This window comes from Hyperolius riggenbachi, chromosome 6 (genome assembly GCF_040937935.1).
Source record: "Hyperolius riggenbachi isolate aHypRig1 chromosome 6, aHypRig1.pri, whole genome shotgun sequence".
Classification (NCBI taxonomy): Eukaryota; Metazoa; Chordata; class Amphibia; order Anura; family Hyperoliidae; genus Hyperolius; species Hyperolius riggenbachi.
In genome coordinates, this window is record NC_090651.1 from 270,791,747 (window position 1) to 270,812,973 (window position 21,227).

The 21,227-nt window shown below is 44.7% G+C and overlaps 1 protein-coding gene across 1 annotated transcript in view; it reads left to right on the top strand.

Annotated features, from left to right (window-relative positions):
- ARCN1 (archain 1) overlaps positions 1-21,227 on the top strand; it is a 62,009-nt gene that overhangs the window by 18,511 nt on the left and 22,271 nt on the right. The window contains exons 3-4 of the mRNA XM_068240816.1: positions 12,788-12,967; positions 14,561-14,772. Of these exons, the coding sequence (XP_068096917.1) occupies positions 12,788-12,967; positions 14,561-14,772 (392 nt within the window). The remainder of the gene's footprint in view (positions 1-12,787; positions 12,968-14,560; positions 14,773-21,227) is intronic.

Here is a 21,227-nt window from a genome sequence, read left to right on the forward strand (position 1 = left end):
TAAGCTGCATACAAAATCTACGTAATCCTGCATCAGCTCAGAATTATTTGCTTCTCATTGCCTATCCCTAGTAACCACACTGCCCACTCCATGGTTAGGCTTTACCTGGCATTTTTTTTTTTTTTACACTGATTTACCAGCTCCACTCCTAATAGGTGCCCTATAGTTTATATACATAATTTTGCACTTAAGAACCTTGTCAACTGCTGTCTGTAGGAAGCCCTTGGTTACTATGTTTCCATTGTTACTTCTACCAATACCTCACATTTCAGTATGGGTTGTTTTTTTTTCCGCAGTAATAGCTGTGATCAGCATCAGCTCAGAATTATCGCTCATTGACCATCCCTAAATACGTTTAAGTATATTTATTTGTGTGTAAAACATTCAAGCTTATTCTCTTCCATATGATATGGATCGTCTTTCTGATAGGATGGAGTAACAATGCCTTTCACATAATGCAGACTGTGTCTCACTCACGCAAGTAGCTTCTTGGAAATGTAATTGTGTTCTGCTGAGTAGTGGATGCTTTGCAGCTTTGAGAAAAGAATAATCGGCACTGGATGCGCCTGGCAGCCTATGGTGGGGGGCTGGTGGTCAACTCACTGTGCCTCCGGAAAAAGAGATCCACTCAGCAACCAAAAGAAGCAAAGTCCGGGCACCAATAGAGTTGCAAAAACCACCACTTTATTTAATCCCACCAAACAAATACACATCACGGATGGTCTGACAGCCGTTTCGCAATTTACTTGCTTCCTCAGAGACCAATAACCACACTAACGCACACACACACATATATATATATATATATATATATATATATATATATATATATATCAAATAGATACAGCAAATAGATACATTGCAAAAAGGTCCGAAATGGAAGGGACTCACCAAACCGCAGTTTCCGGCCCATTACCGAGCGTTCGTCCACAGGAGACTTCACTCCGAGCCACCCAGTCTGCACAGCGGGAAGAGGACCCGCCCCTTTCGGGGTTGGGCTACTCGGGAGTCTCCTCCAATCAGAGCCGCGGCCTCCTCTGGTCACGCGGCTCCAACAATTCTCGCGTGCATAACCTGGGGGTATCAATGAGCCGGATTTCCGCGTTCCACGCTGGTATGTTGCTATGGAAGCGCATACACAGCGGTTTCTGGTGCCCACCTCCTATAAAAGATCAAAAGAAGAGAAAAAAGTCAAAATCAAACATACATAGACATAATCCCATTTAAAAACAGAAAGTTTGTAAGCAGAGTAAAGCATATTCCCAAAAACATGTTGCATAAGCTCTCGAACCGCTATTTCTTGCCCATAACTACAGGTTCTTACATCCCTAGTTAAATCTTTAGGGGGGAGTTTAAAAAGGCCATTATATAAATCTACAAAGCCTAGAGAAAATCCGAATAATAAATCAAATTTAGGAACATGCATAAAATGACCAATATAAAATTCAGTTCATATAGATTGTTTCACAGTACACAGTAGGGGATACCCAGCGGAGTGATTATGGGGAGGTCCCCCACCTGTAGGAATACCTGGGGGGGGGGGCCAGCCCTCACTTATATCTTACACATCAATTTTTGTCGAGGAAGCAATGCAGCTCATTGCGTTCATTAAAACCCAAATTACCACAGGCATTGGTAATTGATATCAGGACATCTGGGTTTCCATCATTCTCCTCTCTAACATGCATAATCATCCTCGTTGCCCCTTTTCCCGTCACAATGGAATGATAGTGTTCCTGAAAACGGGTACTCATCTGTCTTGTTGTCTCACCAATGTAAAAACGGTGACAGGGGCAGACCACTGCATACACTACGAATTTCGATCTGCAGTGCATAAACTGCTTAATTTTCAGGGTAATACCCCCTAAACATACAGATTTACCTGGAATGAATTGGCTACAGTGTGTGCAATTATGACATTTAAAATTGCCAACTGGTAACGACCGTTCCAGCCAATTCAATTTCCGTGGTATCCTGTATTCGCTGCGCATTACTATGTCCCCGATCGTACGCGCTCTGCGAAACGATATTAGTGGTCTGTCCCCCACCGTGGATCTCAGGCCTGGGCTTTCCCTCAAACTGGACCAGTTCTTATGGATACTTGACTGTATCTTATCGGCCATGGGTGAGTAATTAAATACAAAAGGGACAGTTCTTTTGGGGGGCTGCTTGAGACTACCTCCTCCCTCCTTCTCTTTTAAAAGTTGGGATCGTGACATTCCATTGGCTTTATTGTACGCCTGGACCAGGAGGGGTAAGGGATAGCCTCTTGCTAGTAGTCTCAACCCCAGCTGTTTACTCTGTACCTCAAAATCATCCTGTTTTGAATTATTCCTTTTCAGCCTCAAAAATTGGCTGTAGGGAATAGAATCAAGGATGTGGCGTGGATGGTAACTGGAGTAGAGTAAGATTGAATTAGTGGCCGTCGTCTTACGGAACCCCCTACTCAAAAGTCTACCATCCTCTGGGTATAGGATCAAATCTAGAAATTCCAGATGGTCACCACCAGTGTAGTGGATGCTGCATGTCGTAGTGTTCTCCAGAATTTTTTGCCAGCCGGGTGGCATGAGAAAGTAGCCGGGCAACCGACGGGGGAATGCAGAGGCGGCGCAACTCTACTTACAGCATAAGAGAAAGATGAAGAGGTGAGCCAATGACAGCCCTGTGCTCGCCAAAATTAGCCGGGTGGAGCTCCCAGCTAAAAGAGCCTGGGGAGAACACTGATGTCCTAATGGGCACCATACTTCATAAGTTGAACAGTGTGGAGAAATAGAATACAGATATGTAGCCTGTATTCTTCAAAGCCCAACACCATGAAAAGAAGCCCCTTTGCCAGAATGAGCTGTATTAAAGATGATTGGACTTCACAATCTCATGCAGTTTACTTCTTGGAAAGAGAAAAAAAAAATCACCATTGTCTCACCTCCCAGACATACCGCCACTGGTTGTAATACTTCTGAGACCACAGACTAAACTGCATAGCACTGTGCTGTGCATTTTCTCACCAGTCCTTGACTGCTGTCACAGGTGGGCTCAGCCTTTGTCTATGGTTATTAGGGACTACAAAGCTGAAACACTTGGATGGGTCTGGAAAGATGTTGGGGATGCTTTGCTTGGGTTTCAATAGAGCGGTATTGGAAAGCTGAGGCATATTTGAAAATCACCAAAAACTGCAGCAAAGTATGGTGAGGGGCTGGAAAATATTCAACACACAATCGAGGACAATGGAAATTTGGTACACTGAATATGATGTATATGGCACCAACCAGTAGTGGTCACCTCTACTTTTTGACCACTTAACTAGGGCTTTACCCTAGCTGATTAAATTACATTTCTGAAGACAACACTGGTCTGCATCCTGACGCCCTCACAGAGAATATAGTAGCACACTGTTTAGTTGAACCTCTTTAGCGGTAATCCCGAGTCAGGCTCGGGGCGGAAATCCGCAGCTCAGAGAGGTAATCCCGTGCCTGAGTGAGTTTTATGCAGGAGCTGCTGCAGATCTCTCTGTGGTGTTTTTTCTTCTTCTTGTTTTTAGGGTTTCAAAGCTTGTGAAAAAATGCATGGCTTTTAGACCTTAAATAATCATACTGCCAGGGAAGTTAAATCAGATGGTATTGAAAAAAAAATTTATGTTTTAACCTCCCTGGCAGTAAGCCCGTGCTGAGCACAGGCTATGCCGCCGGAAGGCACCGCTCAGGCCCCGCTGGGCCGATTTGCATAATTCTTTTTTTTTGCTACACGCAGCTAGCACTTTGCTAGCTACGTGTGCAATGCGACCGCCGCCGCCGATCGGCCACTATTCGTCGCGCCGCGGGATCTCTCTGATAGCGGCTTTCATGTAGCGAGACCTTGTCTCGCTACATACATTTTTTTTAAAAAAATGACTTTGCTGCCCATGGCGGATTTTGATAAACCGCCAGGAGGGTTAAAGGACAACCGATAGACAGATATATGTACAGTTCAAAGCATGCAAATGACTATGCTGTTTCATTTTTTCTTTCTCTGCCCGAAAGAGTTAAACATCAGGTATACAAGTGACAGTTTCTGTCCAGGTTGGACTGGGTCAGACTATATCATAACCTTCACTGATAAGTAATTACAGCCATAAAACACTTTTCTTTCAGTAAATGGCTTCTGATAGCAGTAAAGAAATAAAAAGGGTCAATAATTCATAGATCTGAGCTCTGGCATACTTCAATGAAGGTATTAATGAACGAGACAATGAAACAGTAAAAACTTAAAAACTAGTTTTAAATATAAAATAAAACAGTTTGATATCTAAAAAAGTCATTTTTAGGAGAAGGGTGGATACAATTGTTTATCTCATCAGTTTATTTTCACCTAGGATGTCCTTTAAGTGTTCTAATGCTAATGGCCCGACAAAAAAAGGCCATTGTAGGAATACATACTTTACGCAAAGAAAATAAGCAGACATATCTATGTAACAATGTTACTGAAAATACCTTGATAGGTTAATTAATAGGGGGAAGGTCACCAACCTGAACCATACTAAGGCTAAGACAACAAGAAGATAAAAGCCCCCCCTATAATTATATGTATATAATTATGCCATAATGAGCAAAAAATTCCCAAATCAGGATAAAAGATATATACAAAAAACTTTATTAAAGTAGCCAACTACAAACCATAATAAAAACAATTTAAAAACAATGCGACCAGACCTGGACTGAAAGGCCCCTAATATAGTGTGAAATCACTGAGCCAGATGCTGGTAATGATAATAATAATTAATGCCCTACCTAGGAGTCTCTGCGGTCTTAATACTAACAGTGCCACGGCCTATTAAAGGGAAGGTTCAGGGACGCTACAAAAAAAATAAAAAATCCACATCCACTTACCTGGGGCTTCCTCCGCAGGATCCCGGTGGCCGACCTGGCCAGGTCGGGCCTCTTCTGCGCTCCATTGTGCGTTCCACTCCGGCACGCTGTCGTCATCGGACATCCTCCGGGCTGTACTGCGCATGTTCAGAACTACTGAGCATGCGCAGTACAGCCTGGAGGATGTCCGATGACGTCAGCGCGCCGGCATGGAGCGCAGAAGAGGGCCGGCCTTGCCAGGTCGGCCACCGGAGACCACCGGGAGCCTGCGGAGCTGCGCCGAGCGCACCTCCTGCCTGCCACGGGCTGGAGGAAGCCCCAGGTAAGTGGATGTGGATTTTTATTTTTTTGTAGCGTCCCTGAACCTTTCCTTTAAATAATGAAAAACACTAATGACACTGGACCACAGTAGGCCTCCAACGGAAAGGCATTCACCAATAATCTATATTAAACAATCCTCAGACAAAAGCTGCCACTGATTAAAGTGCTAGTGCCATAATCAATTAATAATGTGCAAAAATTACATCAAGACCGCAGAGACTCCTAGGTAGGGCATGAATAATTATTATTACCAGCATCTGGCCCAGTGATTTCACACTATATTAGGGGCCTTTCAGTCCAGGTCTGGTCGCATTGTTATTAAATTGTTTTTATTATTGTTTGTAGTTGGCTACTTTAATAAAGTTTTTTGTATATATCTTGTATCCTGATTTGGGAATGTTTTGCTCATTATGGCATAATTATATACATATAATTATAGGGGGGCTTTTATCTTCTTCTTGCTGTCTTAGCCATTGTAGGAATACAGTGATATATTTTCTTATAGTGTCACTTTCTTATAGTGTCACATGTATCTCAAGTCAAAATTTTAATAAAAAAAAAAAGGGGGGGGGGGGGTCTTTAGAATAAACTCTATAGGGCAATGTTTTTGTGGCCTTTACATCTCAGTTTGCTATGTACGGGATTAAGTAGCCTTGGACCAGGGTGCCCACGCTGACCCCTCTCCACCTCTGAAACAGCCTACAGTGGAGCAATGGAAGACTGCAGCCTGGTCTGATAAATCACAATTTCTTCGGCCTCCACTTTTCCAGATTTCAACCTTGTTTGTAGCTTTTGTGGCAAATGCTGGAAAAGGAAGTTCTTATCCATGAAGGCCACACCTCACAACTTGCTGGACTTAAAGGATCTGCATCTAAAGTCTTTGTACCAGATATCTTAGAACACCTTCAAAGTTTGCATGGAGTCCATGCCTTGATGGGTCACAGCTGTTCTGGTGCCACACAGGGATCTACACATTAGCGGCGTGATTTTGTTTTAGTAGAGAAGCATATATAAACTGAGTGGTTATTTGTTACCTTCCCCTGAAATCATGTAGATTGAATGTTTTTGTATTGAACCTATCAAAATTGTCTCAGTTTTATAACTGATATGGAGAAATAGAAGGCATGTAGTCCTCCTGTGTTACCAGAAAGTCTACTGATCCCTGCATATGCTGAACACAAGCCATACGTTTTGCTGTACCTTAGCTCTATGACCTTCTCCATTCTTACAGGAATGAAAGTGTTACTATTACTAATGGCCCGTCAGGTCCTCTGCCTTGCTTGTGGGGTGACATGGCAGATATCCCTAGCTGCACATATCCTGAGCGAGCATGTGTATTACAACGCAGGAGATTTGGGCGCAGCCGGCGGCACTATAGACCGTAATAGGAATTATGGCTATAGTGGCACACAGTGAGTAACTTTGGCGTAGTCAGAAGACTAAGCTGAAGTTAATTTAAAACGCTGAAATTCGGCTGCCAGCAATAGCTGGAAGCCAAATTACATAATTTCCCACCATCCACGTGGACCTGGAGGGGGGAATAGTAATTAGCAGTGCCGAGACTTGTGCAGGAGCAAGGTAAGCCGCATATTGGCTGTATCCTGCGCGAAAGTCTTCCGGTGGCGATTTCTTCCATACGCTATGCCAAGGCTTCTGTTTAGATTATGCCTTCCATAAGGGGTGTCTATGAGAGCACAAAAAGTGACTTGGAAAACCATTAAGAACTTGCAATATGTCATCAGTTTATGCTTTGCAAAACCTGACAGGTCCACTTTAAAATAAAATAGTGTTTTTCTAAGTGCTTCTGAAATTCAGTTATATATTCGGCTAGATGTATTACAGAGCACGTTAAATCTCGTCTAACATTAACCGTACAGATGATCAGTGAGATATAATTCTTAGTTAATGCAAATTTTAATTTAAGCAGTTGGAAATGGACTAGAGCAATGTAGCAGCTGCTATAGTAGATTGATTTCCAAGCTGTATAAAATTAGCATCTCATTGACCATTCTTGAGAGAGAGGAAAATAAGTGAAGGGCCACTGTTCACTATCCCAGCACTACCATGTAACTCTTGGTGCCCCCTGCCTCCAGTTGTTTTGCCCATAGATAGGGCGGGAAGGGCTTTATCTTTGCTGCTTGTTTCAGGTGGTCCTAGCTCCCATTCACCAATGTGGTCTGTTCCCCCATGTTATAGAGATTCTGAAGCCCCCCCCCCCCCCCCCCCCAAAAAAAATTTTCTTTGTAATTGGCCATTTATCTTAAGCAATAAATCATAGCTGAAACGCTGCATTCCCATGGCAGAACAGATTTTATTGAAGCTTTTCATAAAAACAAGAAATGCAAACCTTCGAAAAGAATACAGTGTTTCAGAAATAATTATGGTATCATAAAATTGGTTAAGGGCTCTGCCTCTGACACGGGAGACCAGGGTTCAAATCTCGGCTCTGCCTGTTCAGTAAGCCAGCACCTATTCAGTAGGAGACCTTAGGCAAGTCTCCCTAACACTGCTACTGCCTATAGAGCGCGTCCTAGTGGCTGCAGCTCTGGCGCTTTGAGTCCGCCAGGAGAAAAGCGCTATATAAGTGTTTGTCCTTTGTATCATTACATTTTTGAGCAGTGACAGAAAGATCGGTGGTCTGCCACTTCCATATAAACACATGCTTAAAACTTCAAACATGAACTTAGTATAACAGAGTAGAATAACAACTTAGAATAACAGGGCTCCCAAATCATCTAATAATATGGAAACATTTTCTCCTATTCGGAGAAGAGACAAAATTGTGTGGAGAATAGAAAAAAATCAGGACACTATATTGAGATGTGTAACAGAACAGGAAATACTATGTAAATAGCTAAGTAGAAACCCCAGAACAGATATTTATGCCTCTCAATCTTTTTTCCATATCTAAATTGAGTGAAGTTTGACCCCGGGCAAAATTTGTGGATCGCTTCCTGGTAGAGGGAGATCTTTGCGCAGTAGATCTCCCTCTGCTCGAGTCAATCTCTGCCTCTCCCCACCCCTCTGTGTTTTTTCACTGAGAGGGGCGGGGAGAGGCGGAGATTGACTGGACTCGGCAGAGCTACAGCCCAAAGCTCAGCCTTCCCTGGGCAGCAAAATCCACGACCTGGAAAGTCGTACAGTTTTCCCCTGGGATTTGATGGATATAAAGACATGATTCTGGCACGAGAATGCGGCGTTTCAGCTATGATCTTATTGCTGAAGATAAATGTCAAGTAAAAAGAGTTATTTTATGGCTTCAGACTCTCTTTAACCACTTCCCGACCACCCAACGCACAGAGGCGGCCGGAAAGTGGACCCCGCAAGGACCAGCTCATGCCCAGAGGCGGCGGTCCTTGTAGGGGCATGGGCGGCGCGATCGGCCGCTGGGGACTGGCTCCGCCCACCTCGCGCTGTAACCCGCCGGCCGTTCGGAAGCGCCGGCGGGTTACTAGCACCCGGATCGCCGTATAAGTGTATAATACACTTTGTAATGTGGGCCCAGTGTCCGAGGGACCACCAGGACAGGCTGCAGCCACCCTAGTCTGCACCCAAGCACACTGATTCCCCCCCCCCCTGCCCCCTGATCGCCCACAGCACCCCTCAGCCCACCCCCCAGACCACTGTTTGCACCCAATCACCCCCCCAATCACTCCCTGTCACTATCTGTCAACGCTATATTTTTTTTTTATTCCCTAAACTGCCCCCTGCTCCCTCCTGATCACCCCCCCCCCCCCCCGTGTACTGTATGCATCTATCCCTCTGATCACCCATCAATCACCCATCAATCACCCCCTGTCACTGCCACCCATCAATCAGCCCCTAACCTGCCCCTTGCGGGCAATCGGATCACCCACCCACACCAATAGATCGCCCGCAGATCCGACGTCAGATCACCTCCTGTCACCCCCTAGCACACCTACCCATCAGATCGGGCCCTAATTTGCCCCGTGTGGGCTCCAGATCACTCGGCCAAACCCTCAGATCCCCCTCAGACCCCTTTTCGATCACCTCCCCAGTGCATTGATTGCATCTATTTTCCCCTCTAACCACCCCCTGAGACACCCATCACCTCCTGTCACCCCCCCTAGCACTCCTATCCATCAGATCAGGCCCAATACAACCTGTCCTCTAAAAGGCCACCCTGCTTATGACCGGTTCCACAAAATTCGCCCCCTCATAGACCACCTGTCATCAAAATTTGCAGATGCTTATACCCCTGAACAGTAATTTTGAGACATTTGGTTTCACAGTTTTGGGCCCGTAAAATGCCAGGGCAGTATAGGAACCCCACAAGTGACCCTATTTTAGAAAAAAGACACCCCAAGGTATTCTGCGGAAATTGATTTTTATTTTTTATTTTTTCACAAAGTGTCATTTTTCACTAACTTGTGACAAAAAATAAAATCTTCTATGAACTCGCCATACACCTAACGGAATACCTTGGGGTGTCTTCTTTCTAAAATGGGGTCACTTGTGGGGTTCCTATACTGCCCTGGCATTTTAGGGGCCCTAAACCGTGAGGAGTAGTCTAGAAAACAAATGCCTCAAAATGACCTGTGAATAGGACGTTGGGCCCCTTAGCGCACCTAGGCTGCAAAAAAGTGTCACACGTGGTACCGCCGTAAGTACGCTAAGTGGCCCAAAGTCCAATGAGTACCTTTAGGATTTCACAGGTCATTTTGCGACATTTGGTTTTTAAGACTACTCCTCACGGTTTAGGGCCCCTAAAATGCCAGGGCAGTATAGGAACCCCACAAATGACCCCATTCTAGAAAGAAGACACCAAGGGTATTCCGTTAGGAGTATGGTGAGTTCATAGAAGATTTTATTTTTTGTCACAAATTAGCGGAAAATGACACTTTGTGAAAAAAAAAAAACAATTAAAATCAATTTCTGCTAACTTGCGACAAAAATTAAAATCTTCTATGAACTCGCCATACACCTAACGGAATACCTTGGTACCTTGGGGTGTCTTCTTTCTAAAATGGGGTCATTAGTGGGGTTCCTATACTGCCCTGGCATTTTAGGGGCCCTAAACCGTAAGGAGTAATCTTGAAACAAAAATGACCTGTGAAATCCTAAAGGTACTCATTGGACTTTGGGCCCCTTAGCGCAGTTAGGGTGCAAAAAAGTGCCACACATGTGGTATCGCCGTACTCAGAAGTAGTATAATGTGTTTTGGGGTGTATTTTTACACATACCCATGCTGAGTGGGCGAAATATCTCTGTAAATGGACAATTGTATGTAAAAAAAAAAAAATCAAACAATTGTCATTTACAGAGATATTTCTCCCACCCAGCATGGTTATGTGTAAAAATACACCCCCAAAACACATTATACTACTTCTCCTGAGTACAGCAATACCACGTGTGGCACTTTTTTGCATCCTAACTGCGCTAAGGGGCCCAAAGTCCAATGAGCACCTTTAGGCTTTACAGGGGTGCTTACAATTTAGCACCCCCCAAAATGTCAGGACAGTAAACACACCCCACAAATGACCCCATTTTAGAAAGTAGCCTTTTCAAGGTATTCAGAGAGGGGCATGGTGAGTCCGTGGCAGATTTCATTTTTTTTTTTTGTCGCAAGTTAGAAGAAATGGAAACCTTTTTTTTTTTTGTCACAAAGTGTCATTTTCCGCTTACTTGTGCCAAAAAATAATATCTTCTATGAACTGACTATGCCTCTCAGTGAATACTTTGGGATGTCTTCTTTCCAAAATGGGGTCATTTGGGGGGTATTTATACTATCCTGGAATTCTAGCCCCTCATGAAACATGTCAGGTGGTCAGAAAAGTCAGAGATGCTGGAAAATGGGAAAATTTACTTTTTGCACCATAGTTTGTAAACGCTATAACTTTTACCCAAACCAATAAATATAGGCTGAATGTTTTTTTTTGTTTTTTTATCAAAAACGTTTGTCCACATTTTTCATGCTGCATGTATACAGAAATTTTACTTTATTTGAAAAATGTCAGCACAAAAAGTTAAAAAAAAGGTTTTTTTTTTGACAAAATTAATGTCTTTTTTGATGAATATAATAAAAAGTAAAAATCACAGCAGCAATCAAATAGCACCAAAAGAAAGCTTTATTAGTGACAAGAAAAGGAGGTCAAATTCATTTAGGTGGTAGGTTGTATGAGCGAGCAATAAACCGTTAAAGCTGCAGTGGTCTGAATGGAAAAAAAGTGCCTGGTCCTTAAGGGGGGGTAAAGCCCACGGTCCTCAAGTGGTTAAGCTGGCCATACACAGTGGCATACATTTTAATAGTCTGTTATTAGCTTCAAGCACACAAAGAAGCTATCAGATTGTCGACTAAACAATTGTACCATCAACTGTAAAGATGACATAGTTATTTTTAAAAAGAACAGTACCTGGCACCAAATGCAGCAGGGGCGGACCATCGGAGCTGGAAAAAAGGGGCGTGCACATCCAATACACTTGTACCATCCAGCAGAAAGGAAAAAAGCGGGGCACCACTTCCTTAGGAAATCCCTTTATTTCCAGTTGGGGATAGTGCAAGTACAGAGCAGTGGGGGTGGCAAAGATGGCATAGATTGTTGATCAACCATTGATTATAGACCACAAATACCCAACACAAGTCAATGATTTGGTCTTTCATCCTCCCCAGTCCACTTTATGCCTATACACTAGTACACTATTGTATACCTTGTAGATAAAACCCCTGAACAATTGAGTACAGCATGTAAGCCATCATTAAGCCCAATCTACACGATACATTGCAAAACAATGGCAAATCTAATTGAATTGAATCGAATTCCGATCGGACATGTTGGATTTAATCAGATCGTAAATAAAATCGTAATCGTACAAAGAATCGTATCGTGTAGATGGTGCTTAAGAGATGACAAACACACCACAGCAGATAGATGGCTCGATAGATAATTTCCGACAGGTCTGATCTGATTTCAATTATTTTTCTGATCGATTTTCTCATAGAAGTGAATGGAAATCAATCGACCAGTAAATCTGCCTTAAAAAAACGAATCATTTATTCCCAGCATAAAAATGTTTTGTTTTCTATGACACTTGGTCTCAGTCTCTGCACTATTAGGCCCCGTTCACACTGCACGCGTTCCCATCCGCGTTTCGGGAACACGTGCAGGAGGCAGACACCCACGACATCAGACAGTGCATAGACTGCACTGTCTGATGTTCACACTGCATGCGGTCCGTACCTATGCGGTCCGGAAACGCATGCTGCACGCATTTTTTCCTAAAATGCGCGGCTGTCCCATTCACTTTTAGTAAATGGGATCAGCCACGCAAAGCATACAAATGCCGATGGCGCGCGTTCGTACGCGTTGCGTTCTGAACGTACGGCCATCCGCGTTTGGTAATGTGAACGTGGCCTTAGACTTTGGTCTACTTTTTGATACGTCCTGTAGTAACATGGCTGAACCAACAATTTTTTTTCATGATCAGTTGTCTGTTTACTGCAGTTTATAATGTGAATTATGTGTCATTTATTATAGTATCACTTTTGCATTAATGTGGTCAATATGTAAAGTTACTTTCGAATATGTATTGTCTCCTCCCATGAAAAAAGTAAAAATAATTTTGTATCGAGATACAACACAGTAATGTTTTGTAATCTTTTGCAGATTCCAGAATACTGTCGAGCTCTGGAGGAAACTGAAATCTCTGACCATTGTTTTGATTTAATTTTTGCATTTGATGAAATTGTGGCTTTGGGATACAGAGAAAATGTCAACTTGGCCCAGATCAGAACATTCACTGAAATGGACTCACATGAAGAGAAAGTGTTCCGGGCAGTGAGAGAGGTGAGATCTTTTTTAATGAATCGATCTGCTTAAAATGTAGCCGGACTCTGATACTGCTCTTTGTCTTTTGTTACAACAGCTTCTTTTAATTTAAGTTGACATTCCATACCTCATTAAAAATTTATAAGTTGTCCTGAGTAGCTGCTGCTTTAGATGTGGGAGGAGTTGCAGGGATAGCGGTCACCTAATAGCCACGTGACATGGCAGTTCCTTGTATGCTATTATCGGCCTCAATATTGATCAAACTAGGATATTAACGTATACCTGATCCGAGGCAAAACCACTAAAGGCAATCTGCCTCCATGCTGGTACTGCAGTACTACTACAATGCTAGTACTGGCAAACACGATGGAGGCTGGCACTCCCAAAAATATAAAGCTCTTTATTGAAACATCAATAAAAATGGCTATGTGGCGACCGCACGCTGTTTCAGGTTTCAGCCCTTTCTCAAGCAGTTACAGCCATAAATGCAGTGACACACATATAACCTTTATATAGTGAGCACCCAATAATCAACCAATAGATTTAAAAAGAGAACAGCCAATTGGCTTAGTCTATGCTAGTATTGCACTTCACTCCCAATCTGCCTCTATGCCGGTACTGCACTTCACTCCCAATCTGCCTCCATGCTGGTATTGCACTTCACTCCCAATCTGCCTCCATGCTGGTACTGCACTTCACTCCCAATCTGCCTCCATGCTGGTACTGCACTTCACTCCCAAACTGCCTCTATGCTGGTACTGCACTTCACTCCCAATCTGCCTCCATGCTGGTACTGCACTTCACTCCCAATCTGCCTCCATGCTGGTACTGCACTTCACTCCCAATCTGCCTCCATGCTAGTACTGCACTTCACTCCCAATCTGCCTCCATGCTGGTACTGCACTTCACTCCCAATCTGCCTCCATGCTGGTACTGCACTTCACTCCCAATCTGCCTCCATGCTGGTACTGCACTTCACTCCCAATCTGCCTCTATGCATATACTGCACTTCACTCCCAATCTGCCTCTATGCATATACTGCACTTCACTCCCAATCTGCCTCTATGCATATACTGCACTTCACTCCCAATCTGCCTCTATGCATATACTGCACTTCACTCCCAATCTGCCCGTATGCAAATTCTGCACGTATGCAAATACCGCACTTCACTCCCAATCTGCCCCTATGCAAATACCGCACTTCACTCCCAATCTGCCTCTGTGCATAAACTGCACTTCACTCCCAATCTGCCCGTATGCAAATTCTGCACGTATGCAAATACCGCACTTCACTCCCAATCTTCCCCTATGCTAGTACTGCACATCACTCCCAAACTGCCTCTCAGCAAATACTGCAATTCACTCCTGATTTGATTGCTTACTACCAGTGTACTTTGTCTCTGGTGTGCCTGTGTGCTGAAAGTGCACTTAGTACTGGATCTGCTTACATGCCACGTTTAATTTAAAGACTATTTTACACCTGACACCCCCCCCCCCCCCTTCTTTACATTTCTAGTTTGATATTTTTCCTCCAGTATTTTCCATTATTTTAGTTGGAGCTAATGCCGTGATTTTATAAATTAATAATGAGTATGTATGTTCCCCTTGTAGACTCAGGAGCGAGAAGCAAAGGCAGAGATGAGGCGTAAAGCAAAAGAGCTGCAGCAGGCGAGAAGAGATGCCGAGCGGCAGGGGAAAAAGGCTCCAGGTTTTGGAGGATTTGGAAGCTCTGGTGGTTCCTCTATGTCCAGTAATGCAGCTGCCTTGATAACAGAGAACATCATTGAACCAGAGAAGACAAAGTCCGCACCTATACCAACCAGGTAATATTCATCTCATGGGCTGTTCAATTTCCGTAAAAGCAACTTTTTACACTCTGTTTTTGTTTTTCATTTGGGAAGAGGAAGTATTACAGAATAGCACCATTGTGCCTCCTGGGTCACAGTACAAGTCAGGGAGAACCTGCTTCACAAGAATTGGCAGAAATGTAGGAGATAAAGGAAAAACTGAAGTATAATGAGGTCAGATGAGTTCAAAGTGCTGAGTGGCACAAATAATAAAAAGATGCATAGAGATAATAGGACAAAGTTGTGAAGCACAAAAAAGATAGAAGTATAAGGTCTCTTTTACACTTAATGTGGTGTTATGCATTTCTTTTCTCTCCATAGCAGTGCATTGTGAAAAAGCTTCAGTTTTTCAGTATATAGTGTGAATGAGGCCATAGGAAAACATGGACACTGGACTGCACATCAGTTGTCCTTTCAGTTACAACTGACAGCAACTGATATAGTGTAAAACGACCCCTAGGGCTCCCAGTTAAAACTGAAAGAAAACGGATTTTCAAAGTAATGCCCATATTTTCATATGGCTCAGTTTTAACTGAGCGCTTTTTCACAATACACTGGTATGGAAAAACGTAATTTTTTTTTGTATGCGGTTTTTCCATAGCAGTGTATTTTGAAAAAGCTTTCATTTAAAAGGCGTATAGTGGAAACTGAGCATATTAGTTGCTCTCAGTTCTAACTGAAAGGACAACTGATTTTCAAAGTAATGTCCATGTTTTCCTATGTACTAAATAATTACATACAATTTGTTTTTCTGGTTGAATACAATTTCACAATCCATCACACGCCATTCAATCCTTGCTAAAATTGGTCTGATTTTTCCAACATGTCCAATCGAAAAAAAACAAGAAGTTCGAAAAGCTTTCTTTTTTTTGGTGACAACCGATTATATTTATCGAATTAGTGTAAAATTGGATCTTTTAATTGTATGGTGTGTAGCCACCTTTAGAGTTAGTAACCTATCATAACAGATCACTAAAGACGCTGTCAGTTGGGGTAAAGGGAATCTGAGATGGGAAGTTATAAAAAAAAAAATACCTGGGGCTTCCTCCAGCCTCCTCCAGGCTGATCACTCCCTCGCTGTCCTGCGCTGCCTGGATCTTCAGCAGTTCGGCCTGGAAAGTCGAAGCATACTGCGCATGCGCAGCCCTGCTGCCAGGAGCGTACTACTGAGCAGGTGTAGAACACTCCCAGCTATGGGAGCGCAACAGGTGAGTGCACGATGCCGGACATCGCTAACTGTCCCCGACTGGAAGACGTTCGGGTCAAATTGCGGGGGATCCAGACAGGGCAGGGTGACGGCGAGGAAACAATCAGCCTGCTGCCTCCCAGTCGGCAAAAACGAAACTAACCTGCGACGGTGGACCGGAGCATCGGTGAGTGGCTGCGTGAGCACAGGACGGCTGCAGGGGGCTGCTAGAAGCCCCAGGTAAGTAAAACTTGTTTTTTAGTATCCATTTAAATTGTGATTCCTGAAACGATCGTGATTTGGCTCTGCCGTCATTGAATGGGATTGCTGCTAGGTTGCTCGCAAAATGCTGCATGCAACGCTTTGCGATTGTAATGCTGTAAGTGGAACCACCTCCATAGGCTTCCACTGATGTGGCGTGCTACAAAAGCGCTGCCAGTGGGCCCCAGGCAAAAAGTCCTATCTCACTTTAGCTGTTCCACTAACATGCAGAAGATCTGTTGTGCCTGTCTGTTGCCTGGTTACTGCAGTGTAATGCCATAGATCAGAGTGTATGTAAAGCAGCACTTAGCATAAGCAGCTTTTATCCTTCATGTGCTTGTGATCCATTTCAAATATGCAGTTTTTGAATTAATTTCTTTTTTAGCAAACACAGCACTGATTTGTGTAGGAAGCGTCCTTATTTTATTCACTCTTATGTTACAAATCATAAGATGCATATAGAACACAGCTAGTGCAGTCATTGATTGTCAGTAAGAAGCTATTTTTCATTTGTGAACCTTGACTTGAACAGTTCCCACTTGGAACACAACCCAGGTATAAAGTGAGAACCTCTATAGTAGTGCATGTGGAGGAATATACAGTAAAGTGAGAACCTCTGTAGTAGTATGAATGAAAGTGTCTTCTGGGAATTGCATGTTCTGGTATGCCCGACAGATTTTGAGACCTGTAATAATTATAAGACTTGGGGACTGATAATTGAGGTCCATGAGCTATTCACCTAGAATTCACCAGTCAAAACTGATGGTACAACAGAAAGAAACCTTAAATGTTACTGTTTCCTGGTTAGAAATAAAATGAAGACAAATGATTACTGTACATTCTCCTTAAAAATCATCTTTAATTGCTGTATATACTCGAGTATAAGTCTAGAAATTTACAGTATATTCTGGCATATGACTACTTTTTAACCCTTGAAAATCATCTGAAAAGTCAGGGGTCGTCTTATACTCCGGGTGTCATTGTTTCCTTGTGATACTCCCTATCCTGTTACTGACAGGTGCATGTGTGAGATCTGAGAGGCAGAGAAGGAAGTAAATAGGATACAAGGGCGGGCCAGAAGGGTGAAAGAGGCGTGTTTTAATGGGCACAACGCAATTTATTCTTCCATACCGCTCTGATAAACAGGTAGACAAGGAGAGCTGGCCAATCCGCTTAGGGAGAGGGAAAGTTGACCAATCCAACCAGTCAATCACCTATATACTGTTATAAACTGGATGCCACATACAGTACAGCACCAGTATCTGTTCATACATAGCACCAGTATATGATAGTTTTTTTTTTTGTATTGGTGTGCGTTGGAAGAGGGGTAGTCTTGTACGGCGAGTATATCCCAAACTCTATATTTTAACTGAAAAAGTTGAGGGGTCGTCTTATACTCCCTGTCGTCTTATACGTCGGAATATACGGGTCTGATTCACTTCATAAAATTACATGAGTCACGGGCAACACTGAGCACACTGAGTAATGTGTGTACTAATAGTGACATTCCCATTTGCAGCAACTTGCCCAATGGTAAGTTATACTTTGAGGAAAGGAAATGCTAAGAAAATACGGGTCTGAAAGTCCTGGCCACAACCATTAACAAGGAAAGGGGCGGGGGGAAATACTGGGCTGCATAAGAGAGAGTGAATAATTGCAGCACTTGGGGGCCTGGAGGAGGTATTGACTGCACTTAAGGGACAGGAGGGGTTAGTGGCTGCAATACTGTATGCAGTGCAGTCATTAACCTCCTCCAGAGCCCCAAGTGCAGCCATTAACCTTGCTGGGTAGACTTAAACTTGAATCAATAAAAAAAATTCCAGCTTAAGAGGGTTAAATATTGAAGACCTCATATCCTTTCCCTTGGTCCGACACCTTGGTTCAATATTTAGACAAATGGGTCCTAAAAATTCCTATCACAGATAATCCTCCACAAGTCTGAGACTTCTCAATATGATCAATGTAAGACTAAGGAAGCAGGAGGAAATAAATTATATATAAAAGTACACATTTTATTAGTGACCAAAATACAAACACATATATATGTAAATCTATTTAAAATTGACCAGAACACACAGGTGGGCCACCATGTCTAGGCCAGATGGAAAAATGTAGGGGATCCCCTAAAAAATATTGATAGTGCGCAATCCATCAAATATCTTAATGCAAAAAAGGGGGAAGCGACTCCTAGCAGGTAACATTGAAACAAAAGACCTTGGAGAGAAATATATCATTGGTTTTAAAGGCCAAGTGTCCAGGACCTAATGGAAAAATACATCCTAGTAGAAAAGCACAGGTGTATCGGATACTGGCTGTGTTGCTGCAATGTTTCATTGGTTTTAAGGGCCAAGTGTCCAGGACCTAAATGGAAAAATACATCCTGGTAGAAAAGCACAGGTGTATCAGATACTGGCTGTGTTGCTGCGATGTTTCATTGGTTTTAAGGGCCAAGTGTCCAGGACCTAAATGAAAAGAGACATCCTAGTAGAAAAAGCACAGGTGTATCAGATTCCGGCTGTGTTGCTATAATATTTCCAGTGATTTGTAGGATCAAAAGGCTGAATAACGGCTGATAGAGAGATTCAATCCATCACAATAGGTGGTCTTACTGCATATGTTATCACAAAATAATTGATGTGCAGGTCCACAGGTCAGGCAAGCTGTCTCATTTATGAGCTATAACAATGGCCAGGTGCACAGAGGTAGATTGATAGGCACACACTGTATGTGGCAAGCACTTCGGGCTAGTAAACAAAGATTTATATTCACAGCAAGCCTGACACATCCGCAAGCCCCAGGAGCAACAAGCAATTCACCAGAGTTAGTGCCCCAATCAGAAGCACATTCTGAGACAGATTCACAGGCAAGTGTTTAAACCACAGACATATGCAGGTACGGATGGTGTGATATTAAAGTTGATATAGTTCATTCATGGAACAATCCGCCAGGGTCATCCCTTCAGCAGCATCAACTTAATATAGACAAACTCAAAGTTCCAGCAAACAGCATATAGCAGCATATAGGTGCATCCTAGGAAGCTGTTTCAATGATCATATGGTAAACAGTGGTTACTCGCGGTTACTCCATAGGAGGCTGTTTTCATGCATATCATTGAGGTATACTCATCTGAGTAGCTGGTCACTGCAAAGTCCATCCACAGGAGCCCATGTGCTGCCACCACAAGTGTGTCTGGTCACAAAGAGAGCCTTAGAGGCCAACCGGTTTCACTGGTGAGATTACCAGCATCATCAGGGCAGGCTCAGAAGTTTTGCTGCCTGTGGGAGAGAGGAGCCGGCCTAAAATGGCACTGGGCGGCCAGAGGATGCTACCACGCCCCCCCATGACCACTCCCACCCCACCACCACAGGATGCAGGTGGTGAGTGAGAGGTGGAGGCAGAGGCGTGATGCATTCAATTCTCCGCATGTACGCACGGCGTTCCCCCCGCGTCCGCATGCGGTGATGCGGATCAAAGGAGGGAACGCATATATGCGTACAAGTGCACGCACAGCGTTTCCCTCGCGTCCGCAACCGCCAAGCGGATCAGGTAGGAGGGAACGCGTATATGCGTACGACTGTACGCGACCCACAGAGACCCCCAACAGGGCCGCTATGGAAATGCGGCCGACGCAAAAGGGCTCCGGGATCGCTGAGGGGCACGGACTAACAAGACCCCACCCCCTGATCGATGGTAAGGAGAAAGGGTGGCCCGGCTGTCCCGCAGGCGGGGCCCCGGGTCCCCTGGGCCGCCCAGTCACCATCACCACCGGAGCGCCACCATAGCCGCGGCCAAGTGTGCCCTGGGGCAACAGGAAACGGGGCAGGGGGGGATGGGAGGGCCACGGGGGGAGGAGGACGGGGAAGGCCCACAGGCAGGCCACGGGCCAGCAGGCATTAGCCCATTATGGTCCATGTCAGGCCAAAGACTGGGCCGACCCCGAGCACCCCCCCAGGGCCCATCGATCCCCCACCAACCCCACCCCACATCCAGGACCACCAGCAAGTGCGGCGCGCCGGGGGGGCCATAGCTACCACCTCCCACAGGATCAGCAACGTCATCGAAAAATGTTACATATTGAAAAAAACATAATATAATAATGCAAAAATATTTCCATTAATAATAAATCCCTAATAGCTATATATAATTAAGTAATCATAAGCAAAAAAATAGAATACGAAAATAAATGAAATAATAATAAATAAACTGTTGTCCTGCCGATAGGGGACCAAACGAGGGGAGATGTGGGGTGGGGTTGGTGGGGGATCGATGGGCCCTGGGGGGGTGCTCGGGGTCGGCCCAGTCTTTGGCCTGACATGGACCATAATGGGCTAATGCCTGCTGGCCCGTGGCCTGCCTGTGGGCCTTCCCCGTCCTCCTCCCCCCGTGGCCCTCCCCTCCCCCCCCCCCCCCCCCCTGCCCCGTTTCCTGTTGCCCCGGGGCACACTTGGCCGCGGCTATGGTGGCGCTCCGGTGGTGATGGTGACTGGGCGGCCCAGGGGACCCGGGGCCCCGCCTGCGGGACAGCCGGGCCACCCTTTCTCCTTACCATCGATCAGGGGGTGGGGTCTTGTTAGTCCGTGCCCCTCAGCGATCCCGGAGCCCTTTTGCGTCGGCCGCATTTCCATAGCGGCCCTGTTGGGGGTCTCTGTGGGTCGCGTACAGTCGTACGCATATACGCGTTCCCTCCTACCTGATCCGCTTGGCGGTTGCGGACGCGAGGGAAACGCTGTGCGTGCACTTGTACGCATATATGCGTTCCCTCCTTTGATCCGCATCACCGCATGCGGACGCGGGGGGAACGCCGTGCGTACATGCGGAGAATTGGATGCATCACGCCTCTGCCTCCACCTCTCACTCACCACCTGCATCCTGTGGTGGTGGGGTGGGAGTGGTCATGGGGGGGCGTGGTAGCATCCTCTGGCCGCCCAGTGCCATTTTAGGCCGGCTCCTCTCTCCCACAGGCAGCAAAACTTCTGAGCCTGCC